The following is a 19,750-nucleotide window of genomic DNA, read 5'->3' as shown; positions in this document are numbered from 1 at the left end:
GGCTAATACTACCGAAATTAGGTTTGGATTACTTTTAAATAATGTGTATGGGGACCTTAAAGGGAACTTGTCACCAGTTTTTTTGCCTTATAAACCCATGCCCAGACTTTGAGCATTTTGACAAACAGAGGTCATCCACTTCCATCCACATAGAAGAGGCAGTATTTGAAAGAACGGGTGGCACTGCGCGCGATCTGGATTTGCCCATTGGACAGACCGGACCACACAATTTGCATGCAGCGCGGGACATGAGTAAACCACTTTTTTGGGTGCACCTTCGAGGGTATGAAACGTGGCAGGAACCCTATGTACATGATTTTTAAGGTGATGGGAATGGTTTAAAAGGCAAAAAACTGGTGACAGGTTCCTTTTAAATAGGTTGTCTACATTTAATATTTTTTTAACCATAGTCTTCTTGTACGTGAAAATAATAAAGTCACCTAATCTTAGCCACTGCCACTCCATCACTGATTCCCAGTTGCTGCCCCGGTCTTGGTTGATATGGCAGCAACAATGTCGTCTTGTTGGCATCACATGATTGTTGCAGCCTATCAATGGACTCTGCAGCTTTGTGCATCACTGGAGAGCTTGGTGATTGGCTGCTGTGGTCAAGTGATGCTGATGTGATGTCAGCGCTGAAGCGATGTCAACAAAGACTGAGGAAACAGCAGAGTGCTAGCACTGAAGCAGTAGAGGTTAAGTACAGATTATATTTTCAGAGACAGAAATCCTATGGATATAGAAAAGAAAATAAAGACAGACAACTCCTTTAAGATTCTGAATATAACATGAGGGTTCTTTTTGTCATTAAAGAGAACCTGTCAGTAGGATTGTGCTCAGTAATCTACAGACAGTGTCAGATTGGCACCGTTATACTGATTAAAATGATTGGTTGATGAAATCCGTCTTGTGTTTGTGTGTTTGTTATTTAATCTTTATTTTCAGTTTTGAGTTAATGATATGCTCGTGCCCCAGGGCGGCCTGTGGGGGTCTTCATGTGGTGCTCTGATTAGGTATTCATAATAAAGAATGCTGACAGCTCACTGATCCCTCACTGACCTGCCCCCTAGTATCAAGGTATCATTTTAATCAGTATAAAGGCGCCGACCTGACACTGACTGTGGGTAGCTGTAAGGGCCGGCGTCATCACCCGGGCAAGTGCCGGGGCCCTAAGCAGGTGGGAGGCTCACCTGCCGTCGGGGACACTGGCTCACTATGGGGGCCCGGTGCCAGTGCCTGCGAGTGGGCCTGTCATGATCTGCTGTGCTTGTGTGATCAGATAGTTCAGAGATTAATCTGGAGAGCTACACTCTGAGACTCTGGGAGGCTTTTTATAGCCTCATTGTGGGCTCACTCCTTGTCACTTATACTCAGACCCTTGGCCGAGTGTGTGACCCTAGTGTGCTTTGTAACTGTGATACTTTGTGCTTGCTTGGTTTTCATCCGGTTCTGTCCCTGTTACGAGTTCTGCCTGTTCCTTTTGTACTGCTCTGATATTCCCATGTATGACTCTTTTGCTTACGTTTTGACTATTCTCTGCTTGTCCCCCTGGTACCGCGCCGCCCTCTCTGTGAATGACCCTCCGTTTGTCTGATCTGAGTTTCCCTAGCCTGTACTCCAGGATTCCTGTTATAGAACTCTATTGCCATCTCCAGCAGCAGGACGCTAAGCCACGCCCCCTGTGGTCACATGATCGTAGGTCCTGGTGCTGCTAAACTACTTTCAGTGTCGCAGGTCCTGGTGTCAGAATTTTCCCTGCAGTATCAGACCCCGGGTCCCCCCGTAGTCTGGGTGAGTTATCCTGTTCAGCCGCAGCAGTCCGCCGGCACTGACAGGATCCTGATAGGGCCTCCTCGCTTGTTCCGGGCCCCGGCACTTGCAATACTCACCTCTCCCTGTTCTATCGCTGCAGTGTTTTCCGCATCCTCTGACTGTGACGTTTCAGGTCAGAGGGCGCAATGACATCACTTCTGTGCTCACTCTGCCTGAGCAGTCACAGTGGAGATGAGGTGAATATTTCATTTTTCTTTTTTTATGTTTGAAGCAATATATGGGGCCCATCAGAAGGAATTATTTCTATATCGAGCATCTTATGAGGTCAAATCTATATGGAGCATCTTATGGGGCCCATTCTATGTGGGGCATCTTCTGGGACCCATTCTATATGGCGCATCTTATGGCGCCAATTCTATATGGAGCATCTTATGGGGGTAATTCTATATGAAGCACCTTATGTTGCCAATTACATATGGAGCATCTTATAGGGCCAGTTATATATGGGACTCATTATACTGTATGAAGCATTATGTGGGGTCGATTATTTTGTATGGAGTAATGTATGGAGCTCCTTATTCTGTATGGAGCAATGTATGAAGCTCATTATTTTGTATGGAGCATTATATGGGGCTGATAATACTGTATGGAGGACTATACTGCTTGATTTTTGACCTATTGTAGAATGTACAATATATATCACTGATGTAATGTAAGAAGTGAAATCTGACATTGTACTATACCTATTTTTCTCTGCCGTACCTGTGCATCATGAATTGTGGTATGTGTTAAAGGGGCCCACTGAGACGCCTCGCCCGGGGTCCACGAAAACCTGGAGTCGGCCCTGGTTACTGTACACAAACCTGCTGACAGGTTCACTTTAAATAAAACTGCGTTAGAACTTAACCCTTCAGTGTTTCCATACTTCCTTCTTTCTATTGTGACTCAACATTTCTCTGAAGAACAGGGTCATTTTAGTCCATGATCACAATGTAAAGTCAACAAGCAGGATGTTCTCATCTGCTATCATGTAGTTTTGTCTTCTATGTGAAGTATGTAGAAATTGTGTCTATAAACACTGTGGATAGTAACCTTGAGCTGGAGGCAGAGCAGAATAGAAGTTACGACAGGCAAGGTATGAACTTACATGATTTTATTGCAGTGAATGCTATAAATACAAAACTCCATAAAAACATGAGCCCCATAGAGGATATCCTTTTTGAAACTGAACTGTGTGTATTTGTGACCTGCTCTGTGCACCTAATCCCCAGGACAAATGCTAGTGATTATCCACCTGGAAAGAGGATTTTCTGTAAAAATAAAGATTTATTCTTTATGTATCATGTACAGAATATACTGGACGCATACCACACTACACTGTATCTACAGGGGGTGAAATAAGTACACCGCCGATTTTGCAAGTTTTCCCACCTACAAAGAATGGAGAGGTCTGTAATTGTCATCGTAGGTACAAGTAAAGGGAACCTGTCACCACTTTTCTGTCCTACCAGCTAAAAGTATAATTTTATTCAGTGTCTGCTATGCATTCCCTAAATACTTATGTAACCCCCCCTGACTCCCCATGATCACTCATAAAAACCCTTTATATTTCTCCTGCAACGTATGCTAATAGGGTCCGTCCGGTCCGGACTGCGAGCAAAGCCGAAAAGCAGAAAGGCGCATGTGCGAGAAACCACTTGACTGCGCAAGCGTGATATCTCACAGCGATCTGCGTCATCTACGTCAAAGACTGCGTGCAGCAGCCGAGGAGAGGGGTGGAGTGAATGAACTAAAGCCACGCCCATCGGACCGGATGGACCCTATTAGCATACAGCACGGGAGAAATATAAAAGGTTTTTATGGGTGATACATGGGGAGTCAGGGGGTAACATAAGTATTTAGGGAATGCATGACGGACACTGAGTAAAATGGTATTTTTAGCTGGTAGGACAGAAAAGTGGTGACAGGTTCCCGCTAAACTGTGAAAGACTCTAAGGCCGTGGTCACACTTGCGAGTACCATGCGAGAAACTCGCGTGAGTCTCTCACATCAATACTAAGTGTGCGGCTGTAAATCTATGCAGCCGCATAATCCTATCCCGAATGCCGGCGGCAGTGCCGGGTATTGATGCGCGAGTTTCTCGCATGGTACTCGCAAGTGTGACCCCGGTCTTAAAAAAAAAAATCAGAAAATCACATTGTATGATATTTGCATTTTATTGCATGAAATAAGTAGTTGATCAGCAAGAATTCTGGCTCTCACAGACCTGTTAGTTTTCTATAAGAAGTCCTCCTACCCTGCACTCATTACCTACATTAATTGCTCCTGTTTGAACTTGTTACCTGAATAAAAGACACCTGTCCACACAATCAATCATACTCCAAACTCTACACCATGACCAAGACCAAAGAGCTGTCTAAGACCATCAGGGACAAAATTGTAGACCTGGACAAGGATGGGATGGGCTACAGGACAATAGGCAAGCAGCTTGGTGAGAAGGTAAAACCTGTTGACACAATTATTAGAAAAAGGAAGAAACACAAGATGACTGTCAATCTTCATCAGTCTGGGGCGCCATGCAAGATCTCGCCTCATGGGGTAAGGATGATTCTGAGAAATGTCAGAAATCAGCCCAGAACTACACGGGAGGACCTGGTCAATGACCTGAAGAGAGTTTCTACCACAGTCTCAAACATTCCTGTTTCCCGTTAGTAACACACTACGCCGTCATGGGTTAAAATCGTGACGGGCACACAAGGGCCCCCTGCTCACACCAGCACATGTCCAGGCCCGTTTGAAGTTCGCCAATGACTATGTGTTTGATCCAGAGGAGGCATGAGGGAGAGTTATGTGGTCAGATGAGGCCAAAATAGAACTTTTTGGTATCAAGGCCACTCGCCGTGTTTGGCGGAAGAAGAAGGATGGGTACAACCCCAAGAACACAGTCCCAATGTACGGAGTATGTAAGTACGCAGATCATGACAAGCTACGGTAATATATTATTAGTTCCATGACAAATCCTCAAAAGAAGTGTATTAGTTAAAGGTCCTTTGACATAAGCTGACAGTCGGCCCAACGTATACAGGGACGGTCATTACCGATCACTGCTTCGTGCCAGCACCTGAGCAAAAGCTCATTTCTCAACTGATCATGCAGGCAAAAAAATTATCTTGGGACAACAACTCATTCCCCGTGTATATAAGAGAAGGAAACAATCGATAGTATGAACATCATCATGTGGACCAGCCTCCCGAATCCTGATCATTGCTAGGTCAGCATGGTCCTTACCAAGTGCTGATCGGTAGTGTACCTGCCTGTGTATGAAGACCCTCACACATGTTAGACTGAGGTCTGTAGAACCTGCCGATATAAGCGGGAGTGACCAAACTTTTTGCACTACAACATAAGAACTCATGAACTTTTTGCACAATAACCTGGCATTTTTCTTCTCTCCACGACTCCATAGAGAAAAGATTGGCAGAGTCGTTTCCAGCAAGATACTGAGGTGGTTACTGGATTCATATGAAGGAAATGATTCAGTGTACGGGCAGCACGGTGGCTCAGTGGTTAGCGCTGCAGCCTTGCAGCACTGGAGTCCTGGGTTCGAATCCCACCCATGACAACATCTGCAAGGAGTTTGTATGTTCTCCCCATGTTTGTGTGGGTTTCCTCCGGGCACTCCGGTTTCCTCCCACATTCCAAAGACATACTGATAGGAAATTTAGATTGTGAGCCCCATCGGGGACAGTGATGAAAATGTGTGCAAACTGTAAAGCACTGCGGAATATGTTAGCGCTATATAAAAATAAAGATTATTATTATTACGGCGTAAACCACTACAACTTCTTAAAATACTTTGTGTTGCAATCCCTCACTATTTACTAGTTCTCTTCTTGAAGGTAGATGATCAATCATTCTGAATCACATCCAGAGGCGAAATACCCATCTTGATAATTTCTAATTAACACACTGTTACAAAACACACATCTGTGTCAGTGCTCCAACACACTGTAACAAAACATACAGTACATCTATATCAGTGCTCCAACACACTGTAACAAGACATCTATGTCAGTGCTCCAACACACTGTAACAAAACATACAGTACAAACCAAAAGTTTGGACACACCTTCTCATTCAAAGAGTTTTCTTTATTTTCATGACTATGAAAATTGTAGATTCACTCTGAAGGCATCAAAACTATGAATTAACACATGTGGAATTATATAATTAACAAAAAAGTGTAAAACAACTGAAAATATGTCTTATATTCTAGGTTCTTCAAAGCAGCCACCTTTTGCTTTGATTACTGCTTTGCACACTCTTGGCATTCTCTTGATGAGCTTCAAGAGGTAGTCACCGGAAATGGTTTTCACTTCACAGGTGTGCCCTGTCAGGTTTAACAAGTGGGATTTCTTGCCTTATAAATGGGGTTGGGACCATCAGTTGTGTTGTGCAGAAGTCTAGTGGATACACAGCTGATAGTCCTACTGAATAGACTGTTAGAATTTGTATTATGGCAAGAAAAAAGCAGCTACGTAAAGAAAAACGAATGGCCATCATTACTTTAAGAAATGAAGGTCAGTCAGTCCAAAAAAAATGGGAAAACTTTGAAAGTGTCCCCAAGTGCAGTGGCAAAAACCATGAAGCGCTACAAAGAAACTGGCTCACATATGGACCGCCCCAGGAAAGGAAGACCAAGAGTCACCTCTGCTGCAGAGGATAAGTTCATCCGAGTCACCAGCCTCAGAAATCGCAGGTTAACAGCAGCTCAGATTAGAGACCAGGTCAATGCCACACAGAGTTCTAGCAGCAGACACATCTCTACAACAACTGTTAAGAGGAGACTTTGTGCAGCAGGCCTTCATGGTAAAATATCTGCTAGGAAACCACTGCCAAGGACAGGCAACAAGCAGAAGAGACTTGTTTGGGCTACAGAATACAAGGAATGGACATTAGACCAGTGGAAATCTGTGCTTTGGTCTGATGAGTCCAAATTTGAGATCTTTGGTTCCAACCACCATGTCTTTGTGCGACGCAGAAAAGGTGAACGGATGGACTCTACATGCCTGGTTCCCACTGTGAAGCATGGAGGAGGAGGTGTGATGGTGTGGGGGTGCTTTCTTTCTTTCTCAGGATGTAAAAACTGTAGATTTTGCCACTCCTAATGTTGTAGCAATTTCTCGGATGGGTTTTTTGGTCTGATGAGTCCAAATTTGGTCTGATGAAAGTGCTCCCACACACTAACAAAACATACATCTGTGTAAGTGCAAAGACACACTATAACAAAACACACATCTATATAAGTGCTCCGACACACTGTAACAAAACATACATCTATGTAAGTGCTCCGACACACTGTAACAAAACATACATCTATGTAAGTGCTTCGACACACTAAGGCTAGTTTCACACTAGCGTTTTGGACTGCGCACGGCCGCCGCTAAGCCCCGCCCCCTGCCGCGCCTCTGCCGGTAGCTCCGCCTACCGGCGCATGACGCTGCATGCGCCCTGCGTCCCCTATCTTTATCACTGGGGGTGCAGGCCGTGCGCAGTTTGCGTTTGGCGGCACATGCGCCTATTTGACGGTGCGCCTGCGCAACCAAACTGCAGTAGGTTGCGTTTGGCGCAGGTCGGCGCACCGTCAAAAGGACGCATGCGCCGCCAAAGGCAAACTGCGCACGGCCTGCGCCCCCAGTGATAAAGATAGGGGACGCAGGGCGCATGCAGCGTCATGCGCCGGTAGGTGGAGCTACCTGCGGAGGCGCGGCAGGGGGCGGGGCTTAGCGGCGGCTGTGCGCAGGCCGTCGCTGCGCTCCAAAACGCTAGTGTGAAACTAGCCTAACAAAACAAACTTCTGTGTAAGTGCTCCGACACACTGTAACAAAACATTCATCTATGTAAGTGCTCCCACACACTAACAAAACAAACTTCTGTGTAAGTGCTCCGACACACTGTAACAAAACCTACATCTATGCAAGTGCTCCCATACACTGTAACAAAACATACATCTATGTAAGTGCTCCGACACACTGTAACAAAACATTCATCTATGTAAGTGCTCCGACACACTATAACAAAACATACATCTATGTAAGTGCTCCGACACACTGTAACAAAACATACATCTATGTAAGTGCTCCGACACACTGTAACAAAACATACATCTATGTAAGTGCTCCGACACACTGTAACAAAACATACATCTATGTAAGTGCTCCGACACACTGTAACAAAACATACATCTGTGTAAGTGCTCCGATACACTACAGTGTAACAGTGTAACAAAACATACATCTATGTAAGTGCTCCGACACACTGTAACAAAACATACATCTATGTAAGTGCTCCGACACACTGTAACAAAACATACATCTATGTAAGTGCTCCGATACACTACAGTGTAACAGTGTAACAAAACATACATCTATGTAAGTGCTCCGACACACTGTAACAAAACATACATCTATGTAAGTGCTCCGACACACTGTAACAAAACATTCATCAATATAAGTGCTCAGACACACTGTAACAAAACATACATCTGTGTAAGTGCTCCGATACACTACAGTGTAACAGTGTAAGAAAACATACATCTATGTAAGTGCTCCGACACACTGTAACAAAACATACATCTATGTAAGTGCTCCGACACACTGTAACAAAACATTCATCAATGTAAGTGCTCAGACACACTGTAACAAAACATACATCTATGTAAGTGCTCCAACACACTGTAACAAAACATACATCTGTGTAAGTGCTCCGATACACTACAGTGTAACAAAACATACATCTATGTAAGTGCTCCGACACACTGTAACAAAACATACATCTATGTAAGTGCTCCGACACACTGTAACAAAACATTCATCAATGTAAGTGCTCAGACACACTGTAACAAAACATACATCTATGTAAGTGCTCCGACACACTGTAACAAAACATTCATCTATGCAAGTGCTCCGACACACTGTAACAAAACATACATCTATGCAAGTGCTCCGACACACTGTAACAAAACATACATCTATGCAAGTGCTCCGACACACTATAACAAAACATACATCTATGCAAGTGCTCCGACACACTGTAACAAAACATACATCTATGTAAGTGCTCCGACACACTGTAACAAAACATACATCTATGCAAGTGCTCCGACACACTGTAACAAAACATACATCTATGCAAGTGCTCCGACACACTATAACAAAACATACATCTATGCAAGTGCTCCGACACACTGTAACAAAACATACATCTATGTAAGTGCTCCGACACACTGTAACAAAACATTCATCTATGTAAGTGCTCCGACACACTATAACAAAGCATTCATCTACTGTATGTAAGTGCTCCGACACACTGTAACAAGACATACATCTATGTAAGTGCTCCGAAACACTGTAACAAAACATACATCTATGTAAGTGCTCCAACACACTGTAACAAAACATACATCTATGTAAGTGCTCCGACACACTGTAACAAAACATACATCTGTTTAAGTGCTCCGATACACTACAGTGTAACAGTGTAACAAAACATACATCTATGTAAGTGCTCCGATACACTGTAACAAAACATACATCTATGTAAGTGCTCCGACACACTGTAACAAAACATTCATCAATGTAAGTGCTCAGACACACTGTAACAAAACATACATCTATGTAAGTGCTCAGACACACTGTTACAAAACATACATCTATGTAAGTGCTCCAACACACTGTAGCAAAACATACATCTGTGTAAGTGCTCCGATACACTACAGTGTAACAAAACATACATCTATGTAAGTGCTCCGACACACTGTAACAAAACATACATCTATGTAAGTGCTCCGACACACTGTAACAAAACATACATCTATGTAAGTGCTCCGACACACTGTAACAAAACATACATCTGTGTAAGTGCTCCGATACACTACAGTGTAACAGTGTAACAAAACATACATCTATGTAAGTGCTCCGACACACTGTAACAAAACATACATCTATGTAAGTGCTCCGACACACTGTAACAAAACATACATCTATGTAAGTGCTCCGATACACTACAGTGTAACAGTGTAACAAAACATACATCTATGTAAGTGCTCCGACACACTGTAACAAAACATACATCTATGTAAGTGCTCCGACACACTGTAACAAAACATTCATCAATATAAGTGCTCAGACACACTGTAACAAAACATACATCTATGTAAGTGCTCCGACACACTGTAACAAAACATACATCTGTGTAAGTGCTCCGATACACTACAGTGTAACAGTGTAACAAAACATACATCTATGTAAGTGCTCCAACACACTGTAACAAAACATACATCTATGTAAGTGCTCCGACACACTGTAACATAACATTCATCAATGTAAGTGCTCAGACACACTGTAACAAAACATACATCTATGTAAGTGCTCCAACACACTGTAACAAAACATACATCTGTGTAAGTGCTCCGATACACTACAGTGTAACAAAACATACATCTATGTAAGTGCTCCGACACACTGTAACAAAACATACATCTATGTAAGTGCTCCGACACACTGTAACAAAACATTCATCAATGTAAGTGCTCAGACACACTGTAACAAAACATACATCTATGTAAGTGCTCTGAAACACTGTAACAAAACATACATCTGTGTAAGTGCTCCGACACACTGTAACAAAACATACATCTGTGTAAGTGCTCCGACACACTGTAACAAAACATACATCTGTGTAAGTGCTCCGACACACTGTAACAAAACATACATCTATGTAAGTGCTCCGACACACTGTAACAAAACATACATCTATGTAAGTGCTCCGACATACTGTAACAAGACATACATCTATGTAAGTGCTCCGACACACTGTAACAAAACATACATCTGTGTAAGTGCTCCGATACACTACAGTGTAACAAAACATACATCTATGTAAGTGCTCCGACACACTGTAACAAAACATACATCTATGTAAGTGCTCTGACACACTGTAACAAAACATTCATCAATGTAAGTGCTCAGACACACTGTAACAAAACATACATCTATGTAAGTGCTCCAACACACTGTAACAAAACATACATCTGTGTAAGTGCTCCAACACACTGTAACAAAACATACATCTGTGTAAGTGCTCCGACACACTGTAACAAAACATACATCTGTGTAAGTGCTCCGACACACTGTAACAAAACATACATCTATGTAAGTGCTCCGACACACTGTAACAAAACATACATCTATGTAAGTGCTCCGACACACTGTAACAAAACATACATCTGTGTAAGTGCTCCGACACACTGTAACAAAACATATATCTGTGTAAGTGCTCTGACACACTGTAACAAAACATTCATCAATGTAAGTGCTCAGACACACTGTAACAAAACATACATCTATGTAAGTGCTCCAACACACTGTAACAAAACATACATCTGTGTAAGTGCTCCGACACACTGTAACAAAACATACATCTGTGTAAGTGCTCCGACACACTGTAACAAAACATACATCTATGTAAGTGCTCTGACACACTGTAACAAAACATTCATCAATGTAAGTGCTCCAACACACTGTAACAAAACATACATCTGTGTAAGTGCTCCGACACACTGTAACAAAACATACATCTGTGTAAGTGCTCCGACACACTGTAACAAAACATACATCTGTGTAAGTGCTCCGACACACTGTAACAAAACATACATCTGTGTAAGTGCTCCGACACACTGTAACAAAACATACATCTGTGTAAGTGCTCCGACACACTGTAACAAAACATACATCTATGTAAGTGCTCCGACACACTGTAACAAAACATACATCTATGTAAGTGCTCCGACACACTGTAACAAAACATACATCTATGTAAGTGCTCCGACACACTGTAACAAAACATACATCTATGTAAGTGCTCCGACATACTGTAACAAGACATCTATGTAAGTGCAATGACACACTGTAACAAGATACACATCTGTGTAAGTGCAATTAAACACTGTAACAAAACATACTGTGGTGTAAGTGCTCTGACACACTGTAACAAGAAGCACACCCTGGTTGACATCTATGATGCTATTAATGATAGACTGAAGAATGTGCTGCCACACTGAATGCACTTGGGAACGGAAAGTATCAAGATACTCTGCTGGCAGCTACCTTTGCTGTGGATGACAAATGACGTTCCTGGTGTGCATCATAGGATCAAGTCCGGAGATGCTGCAGCAATTGGTAGCACGTATGGGCCACCAGGCTGCTCACAGCACGAGCAACATGTATCCTGGCATTGTTGTGCTGAGGTACAGATTCTGGGACACTTTGAAGAAATGCTGTACGGCTGGTTCCACAACCAAATCAATGCAATTCTGAGCTGTTAGTGTACCTGGAATAAAGACTAGAAGGGCCCAGCTCCATACATCATACCAGGGGTCCCCAACCTGTGGCTCGGGAGCCACACATGGCTTGCAGGCCTATGACATGGCTCGCGGCTGTCTGCTAAATCACTGCATTATCACCATGATTAGTAACAGCTATAAAGAGCAGATCTCCAGGTAGAGACTTATGTGAGTGGAAAAAAGAGCAAACTGTGGGGGGGACAGTGGGGACCATCATTTTGTGTGGGGGGGACAGTGGGGACCATCATACTGTGGGAGGGGGACAGTGGGGACCATCATACTGTGGGAGGGGGACAGTGGGGACCATCATACTGTGGGAGGGGGACAGTGGGGACCATCATACTGTGGGGGGGGGACAGTGGGGACCATCATACTGTGTGGGGGGGACAGTGGGGACCATCATTTTGTGTGGGGGGGACAGTGGGGACCATCATACTGTGGGAGGGGGACAGTGGGGACCATCATTCTGTGGGGGGGGACAGTGGGGACCATCATACTGTGTGGGGGGGACAGTGGGGACCATCATTCTGTGGGGGGGGACAGTGGGGACCATCATACTGTGTGGGGGGGACAGTGGGGACCATCATACTGTGGGAGGGGGACAGTGGGGACCATCATACTGTGGGAGGGGGACAGTGGGGACCATCATACTGTGGGAGGGGGACAGTGGGGACCATCATACTGTGGGGGGGACAGTGGGGACCATCATACTGTGTGGGGGGGACAGTGGGGACCATCATTTTGTGTGGGGGGGACAGTGGGGACCATCATACTGTGGGAGGGGGACAGTGGGGACCATCATTCTGTGGGGGGGGACAGTGGGGACCATCATACTGTGTGGGGGGGACAGTGGGGACCATCATTCTGTGGGGGGGACAGTGGGGACCATCATACTGTGTGGGGGGGACAGTGGGGACCATCATACTGTGGGAGGGGGACAGTGGGGACCATCATACTGTGGGAGGGGGACAGTGGGGACCATCATACTGTGGGGGGACAGTGGGGACCATCATACTGTGTGGGGGGGACAGTGGGGACCATCATTTTGTGTGGGGGGGACAGTGGGGACCATCATACTGTGGGAGGGGGACAGTGGGGACCATCATTCTGTGGGGGGGGACAGTGGGGACCATCATTCTGTGGGGGGGGGACAGTGGGGACCATCATACTGTGTGGGGGGGACAGTGGGGACCATCATACTGTGGGGGCAGTCAAATCATGTGTGGGGATCTTCGACTGTGGACATCATAATGGGTAGGGTCACTGTAAGGGCATCAGACTGTGTTGGGGGCACTGTGGTGTCAGCATACATTACTGTAGGCACTTTAGGGTCATCATACTATGGGTGTGAGTGAAAATGTGGGGCAAATTGTGTGGAGGAAATCATACTGTGTGTGGGGGCAATATGCTTTATGGGAACCATAAAATGGGTATCTGGGCAAAATTATTGTGCAAGACAAGTCATTTTCCCAGGTGGGGGGGTCCGGCTGCATCTGTGGCATGCGGCTTTATAAAGGGGGCGTGGTGCTCTGTAAAGCACAGTCAGCTTCATACCATTTTTGTCTAACAGCCCAATCCTATTCCCATAAATAAGACAAAGCTGTAATGCATTGTAATATTGGGTGTAGCTGTTACTAAAAGTACAGTGCTACCCAGGATAACCATACAGTAGACCACCGATACCCCGTTAAATAGCAGGGTAGCAAGACTCAGACCCCCCAATGATCAGGAAAATCTATTTAGTTCAGTGTAACAATTAGTGCAGAGTATTTGCTGGTGATATTGTTAATGGGATCACAATGGCACTGGTAATGGGATCATGATGGTAATGGGATCATGATGGCACTGGTAATGGGATCACAATGGCACTGGTAATGGGATCACGATGGCACTGGTAATGGGATCACAATGGCACTGGTAATGGGATCATGATGGTAATGGGATCACAATGGCACTGGTAATGGGATCACAATGGCACTGGTAATGGGATCACAATGGCACTGGTAATGGGATCACAATGGCACTGGTAATGGGATCACAATGGCACTGGTAATGGGCTCACAATGGCACTGGTAATGGGATCATGATGGTAATGGGATCATGATGGTAATGGGATCACAATGGCACTGGTAATGGGATCATGATGGTAATGGGATCACAATGGCACTGGTAATGGGATCATGATGGCACTGGTAATGGGATCACGATGGCACTGGTAATGGGATCAAAATGGCACTGGTAATGGGATAATGATGGCACTGGTAATGGGATCACGATGGCACTGGTAATGGGATCACAAAAGCACTGGTAATGGGATCATGATGGTAATGGGATCATGATTATAATGGGATCATGATGGCACTGGTAATGGGATCACGATGGCACTGGTAATGGGATCACGATGGCACTGGTAATGGGATCACGAAAGCACTGGTAATGGAATCATGATGGCACTGGTAATGGGATCATGATGGTAATGGGATCACAATGGCACTGGTAATGGGATCACGATGGCACTGGTAATGGGATCACGATGGCACTGGTAATGGGATCACGATGGCACTGGTAATGGGATCACGAAAGCACTGGTAATGGAATCATGATGGCACTGGTAATGGGATCATGATGGTAATGGGATCATGATGGTGCTGGTAATGGGATCACAATGGCACTGGTAATGGGATCGTGATGGCACTGTTAATGGGATCACAATGGCACTGGTAATGGGATCATGATGGCACTGGTAATGGGATCATGATGGTAATGGGATCATGACTATAATGGGATCACGATGGCACTGGTAATGGGATCACAATGGCACTGGTAATGGGATCACAATGGCACTGGTAATGGGATCACAATGGCACTGGTAATGGGATCACGATGGCACTGGTAATGGGATCATGATGGTAATGGGATCATGATGGTGCTGGTAATGGGATCCCAATGGCACTGGTAATGGGATCGTGATGGCACTGTTAATGGGATCACAATGGCACTGGTAATGGGATCATGATGGCACTGGTAATGGGATCATGATGGTAATGGGATCATGACTATAATGGGATCACGATGGCACTGGTAATGGGATCACAATGGCACTGGTAATGGGATCACAATGGCACTGGTAATGGGATCACGATGGCACTGGTAATGGGATCATGATGGTAATGGGATCATGATGGTGCTGGTAATGGGATCACAATGGCACTGGTAATGGGATCGTGATGGCACTGTTAATGGGATCACAATGGCACTGGTAATGGGATCATGATGGCACTGGTAATGGGATCATGATGGTAATGGGATCATGACTATAATGGGATCACGATGGCACTGGTAATGGGATCACAATGGCACTGGTAAAGGGATCATGATGGCACTGGTAATGGGATCATGATGGCACTGGTAATGGGATCATGATGGTAATGGGATCATGACTATAATGGGATCACGATGGCACTGGTAATGGGATCACAATGGCACTGGTAAAGGGATCATGATGGCACTGGTAATGGGATCATGATGGTAATGGGATCATGATTATAATGGGATCATGATGGCACTGGTAATGGGATCACGATGGCACTGGTAATGGGATCACAATGGTACTGGTAATGGGATCACAATGGCACTGGTAATGGGATCACGATGGCACTGGTAATGGGATCACAATGGCACTGGTAATGGGATCATGATGGTAATGGGATCATGATGGTGCTGGTAATGGGATCACAATGGCACTGGTAATGGGATCGTGATGGCACTGTTAATGGGATCACAATGGCACTGGTAATGGGATCATGATGGCACTGGTAATGGGATCATGATGGTAATGGGATCATGACTATAATGGGATCACGATGGCACTGGTAATGGGATCACAATGGCACTGGTAAAGGGATCATGATGGCACTGGTAATGGGATCATGATGGTAATGGGATCATGATTATAATGGGATCATGATGGCACTGGTAATGGGATCACGATGGCACTGGTAATGGGATCACAATGGCACTGGTAATGGGATCACAATGGCACTGGTAATGGGATCACGATGGCACTGGTAATGGGATCACAATGGCACTGGCAATGGGATCATGATGGCACTGGTATTGGGATCACAATGGCACTGGTAATGGGATCATGATGGCACTGGTATTGGGATCACGATGGCACTGGTAATGGAATCATGATGGTAATGGGATCACGATGGCACTGGTAACGGAGCCACCATGGCTGCTATTTCAGGGGGTGTTTCCTATACTTTCTCCCTCTACCTTCAGTCTGCCTGACAATAACGGGAACATCTACTAGGCTTTGTATGGGAGGAAAGGTTTTTCCTGCTGGTACTGACACTATTACATATGCTATCATTTATCATCTATGGTAAAACATGGCAGTTTGTAGAGAATTCATACAGATTCCCTTTAAATGAATCCAATAGTGATGCATGTGATTGCTTTCCTAGAGGGTTTAGTATGAGAATGTCCGGGGTGGGGCGTTTACGGACGCAGACTCCATAGATAACTGACAGCCATCCCTCATTATTCCGGTCACTGACCAATGTGGCAGAGGATTCCCCTGTCTGATTACTGGGAGTGCAGTTCGGTGGTCCTCATCATTACTAATGGGGCTGCCCCTTCCACTTCGTGCTGTCACTGCAGTGCTGCTGCTTGGTGTGTAATCCACAGAACCCATTGCAGCAGAATCCTGATCTCCACCATCCAGGGTCTCACACTCCTGTATAGATTAATACAGGGCAGCACAGATTGCATCATTACTAGGACAAAGTCTGACAAACTGATAATAAGAAACCTTTGACTTATTAAGTGCAGAGAGGACTGTCATAAATTCCTACCTGGTGATCTCCAAACACAAGGCAGATGCACATGAGAATGACCAGCACTCCATGCAGGTCCACAGGTTTCATGGTGCCTCCACAGTGGGTGCAGCTGCTCTCTTCTCTCTGGCAGGGTCAGCTCTCTGCTCTTCATTGACTGCAGAGCTGGTGGTACTGTGCTATTGCTGCATTGTAGTCATCATCATCCACATAGGTGCAGGCTAGCAGTCAGTGTGTGACTGTACCAGGAGCTCAGCTCCCATCTCCCTCCACCCACTCTCCTACTGTAGGTCTCAGTCAATCACCTCCTTTTTCTTCTGTCCCACCCTTATTCTGCACTCCAGTCCTTCTACCCCACCCTCATGTAACAAAAAACAGAGGTCTGGATTAATCAATAAATGCAGAATATTGTATTACAGCTGGCAGTGTAATAATAAACATATCCTGGTGATCCTAGACAGACTTCACATTGTCATCTCCCACACACTGGCAGATGCACCCTGGGTGACTATTTTAATTATCTCTGGAGTGGCACAGCCTAAATTCCATTGTGATGGGTTATTTCAAGCCGATGATGTCACGGGAACTGCAACCATCTGTATTTACTGCACAATAACAATCGGACCATTTAACCATTAAATGGGTGCAGCAATGTCACCGCAATGAAAATGAAGATTTTTTTCAGATACTATTTTTTTTTTTTTTCATCCTGACATGACATGTGGAATCATATTCCCAACTTTCATGACTATCTGTGCAGATGACTGCGAGGTGTGAACCATTGTTTTCTTAGTAGGTGGTGGAAACTGTAAATGACTTCCAAGAGGGAGCAAAGGTCTCATCAGCGTCACAGGAGAAGGAACACCGAATAGTAAGAATACACCTAAGGGCGCGTTCAGATGAGCGTATTTTCGGTCTGTATGTGGTCTATATGTCAAACAGACTTATGGAAGTCAATGAGAACGTTCAGATCAACTTTTCTACTCTATGGTCTGCGGGTAAAACATCACAGCATTCACTACTGTGATCCAATATTCTGATCAGATTCACCCAACTCAATGGGCACAAAACTAATAGATGCCATATAAACACAATCCGGATGACGCTTTACGGCATTCATTGCAATTAATGACATAAGAAACTGTATTTGGGCTTTTTATTCTTTTATTTTTTGATGTATAAAAAGAAAGCCTACAGATATCAAAATTGGACCTGTGAAACACTCTACGGGTGGAAAATTGGCAATTTTTCTGGATGATAAATAGACAATTTTTCATAATCTCATCTGAACCCAGGCTAATAAGAATATACAAAATAGTAACCTGGTGTGACAATATAACATGGTACTTCAACCTGAAACATTGTGTCTCTTGTCCATGGGGTGTGTCTGGGATTGTAGCTCGGAACTATTCACATGAATGGTTTTCTAATGTTGAAAGATTCCCTAGAAGAGAGATTAAATAAGATTAAAAAGCTTTATTTCAGTTTCAGTCTCTGAGGGTGAGTGTTTCATCTGAGAATAATACCCAAAAGACTCAAAATGTACAAAATACATTTCAAAAATATATCAGTGACCTACAGTAGTGTAACTAGAGTCCGAAGGGCTCCGGTGCAAAATTTGGACTGGGCCCTTGTAGCGTTCCCAGTAGTGTAGCTACCGAAGGGGCAGAGAGGGCGGTCACCCCGGACCCTACACTCTGAGGAGGCCTATGGGCAGTGCATTATACTATAGAGGCCTACGGGGAGGGGCATTTTACCATCTAGAGTCTGCCTATAAGGGAGTGCGTTATACTATAGAGGACTACGGGGAGTTCATTATACTATATAGAGGCCTATTGGAAGTGCATCATACTATACTAGATGGAGGCCCAATGCTATCGCATCACGAGAGCAGTAATGTCACAATGGGGGCAGGCTTTGCAGCATTGAGAATCTGTCCCCCCCCATGTGCTCCTCCACCTAAGCTCATTTTAAAAATTGTCTGTGTCTGACCGTGTACAGAACATATCACAGCTCCTGGGCAGGGGAGGAAGCAAAAGACAATACTGACATTACAGCAGGAGATTGCAAAGGATACATTTTGTGAGGTAAAATATTGTTTAATAACAGTCAGTGAAATATTTTACCCCACAAAATTAATCCTCTGTGATCACCTGCTGTAATGTCAGTATTGTCTTTTGCTTCCTCCCCTGCCCAGGAGATATGGTATGCTCCGTACACGGTCAGACACAGACAATATTTAAAATGAACTTTCGTTCGTGGGAAAACCCCTTTAATGTGACCAGCTTCCTCTTCCTGTAGATACGTCGCGCATCTGCCGCCAGGATCAACCAAATGATTCACTGCGCCTGCGCGGAATTCATGCAGGCGCAGTAAATCAGGCCGCCACCATCTTTGTGCAGACAGATAGCGGCGGTCATATTAAAACTGCGCATGCGCTCCTCTTGTGCAAAGATGGCGGCGGCGAGTGAGTCATTCGGCAGATCCTGGCACCAGCGTGTTCATGACGGTGTTCCGCTGGTGGTACCGCACAAGAGGCTGCGTACTGCGTATACAGTGTGTGTGTGGTGCGTACGGCATATACAGAGTGTGTGTGTGGTATGTATGGCGTATACAGTGTGTGTGTGTGGTGCATACGGCATATACACTGTGTGTTTGTGTGTGTGTCGTACGGCATATACTGTGTGTGTGTGGTGCGACGGTGTTCTGCTGGTGGTATCGCGCAAGAGGC

The 19,750-nt window shown here is 44.8% G+C and overlaps 1 protein-coding gene across 1 annotated transcript in view; it reads right to left on the bottom strand.

Moving 5' to 3' along the window:
* Positions 1-17,307, bottom strand: part of LOC141072858 (neurotrypsin-like) — a 143,918-nt gene extending 126,611 nt beyond the window's left edge. Inside the window, exon 1 of the mRNA XM_073560049.1 lies at positions 17,038-17,307. Within this exon, the coding sequence (XP_073416150.1) occupies positions 17,038-17,109 (72 nt within the window). The 5' untranslated portion in view covers positions 17,110-17,307. The remainder of the gene's footprint in view (positions 1-17,037) is intronic.
* Between the last annotated feature and the right edge of the window lie 2,443 nt (positions 17,308-19,750).

This window comes from Dendrobates tinctorius, unplaced genomic scaffold (genome assembly GCF_039654945.1).
Source record: "Dendrobates tinctorius isolate UK_male_01 unplaced genomic scaffold, ASM3965494v1 ptg000292l, whole genome shotgun sequence".
Lineage (NCBI taxonomy): Eukaryota > Metazoa > Chordata > Amphibia > Anura > Dendrobatidae > Dendrobates > Dendrobates tinctorius.
The sequence above is the reverse complement of the archived record's forward strand: the minus strand, read 5'-3'. Positions and strand labels throughout refer to the sequence as shown.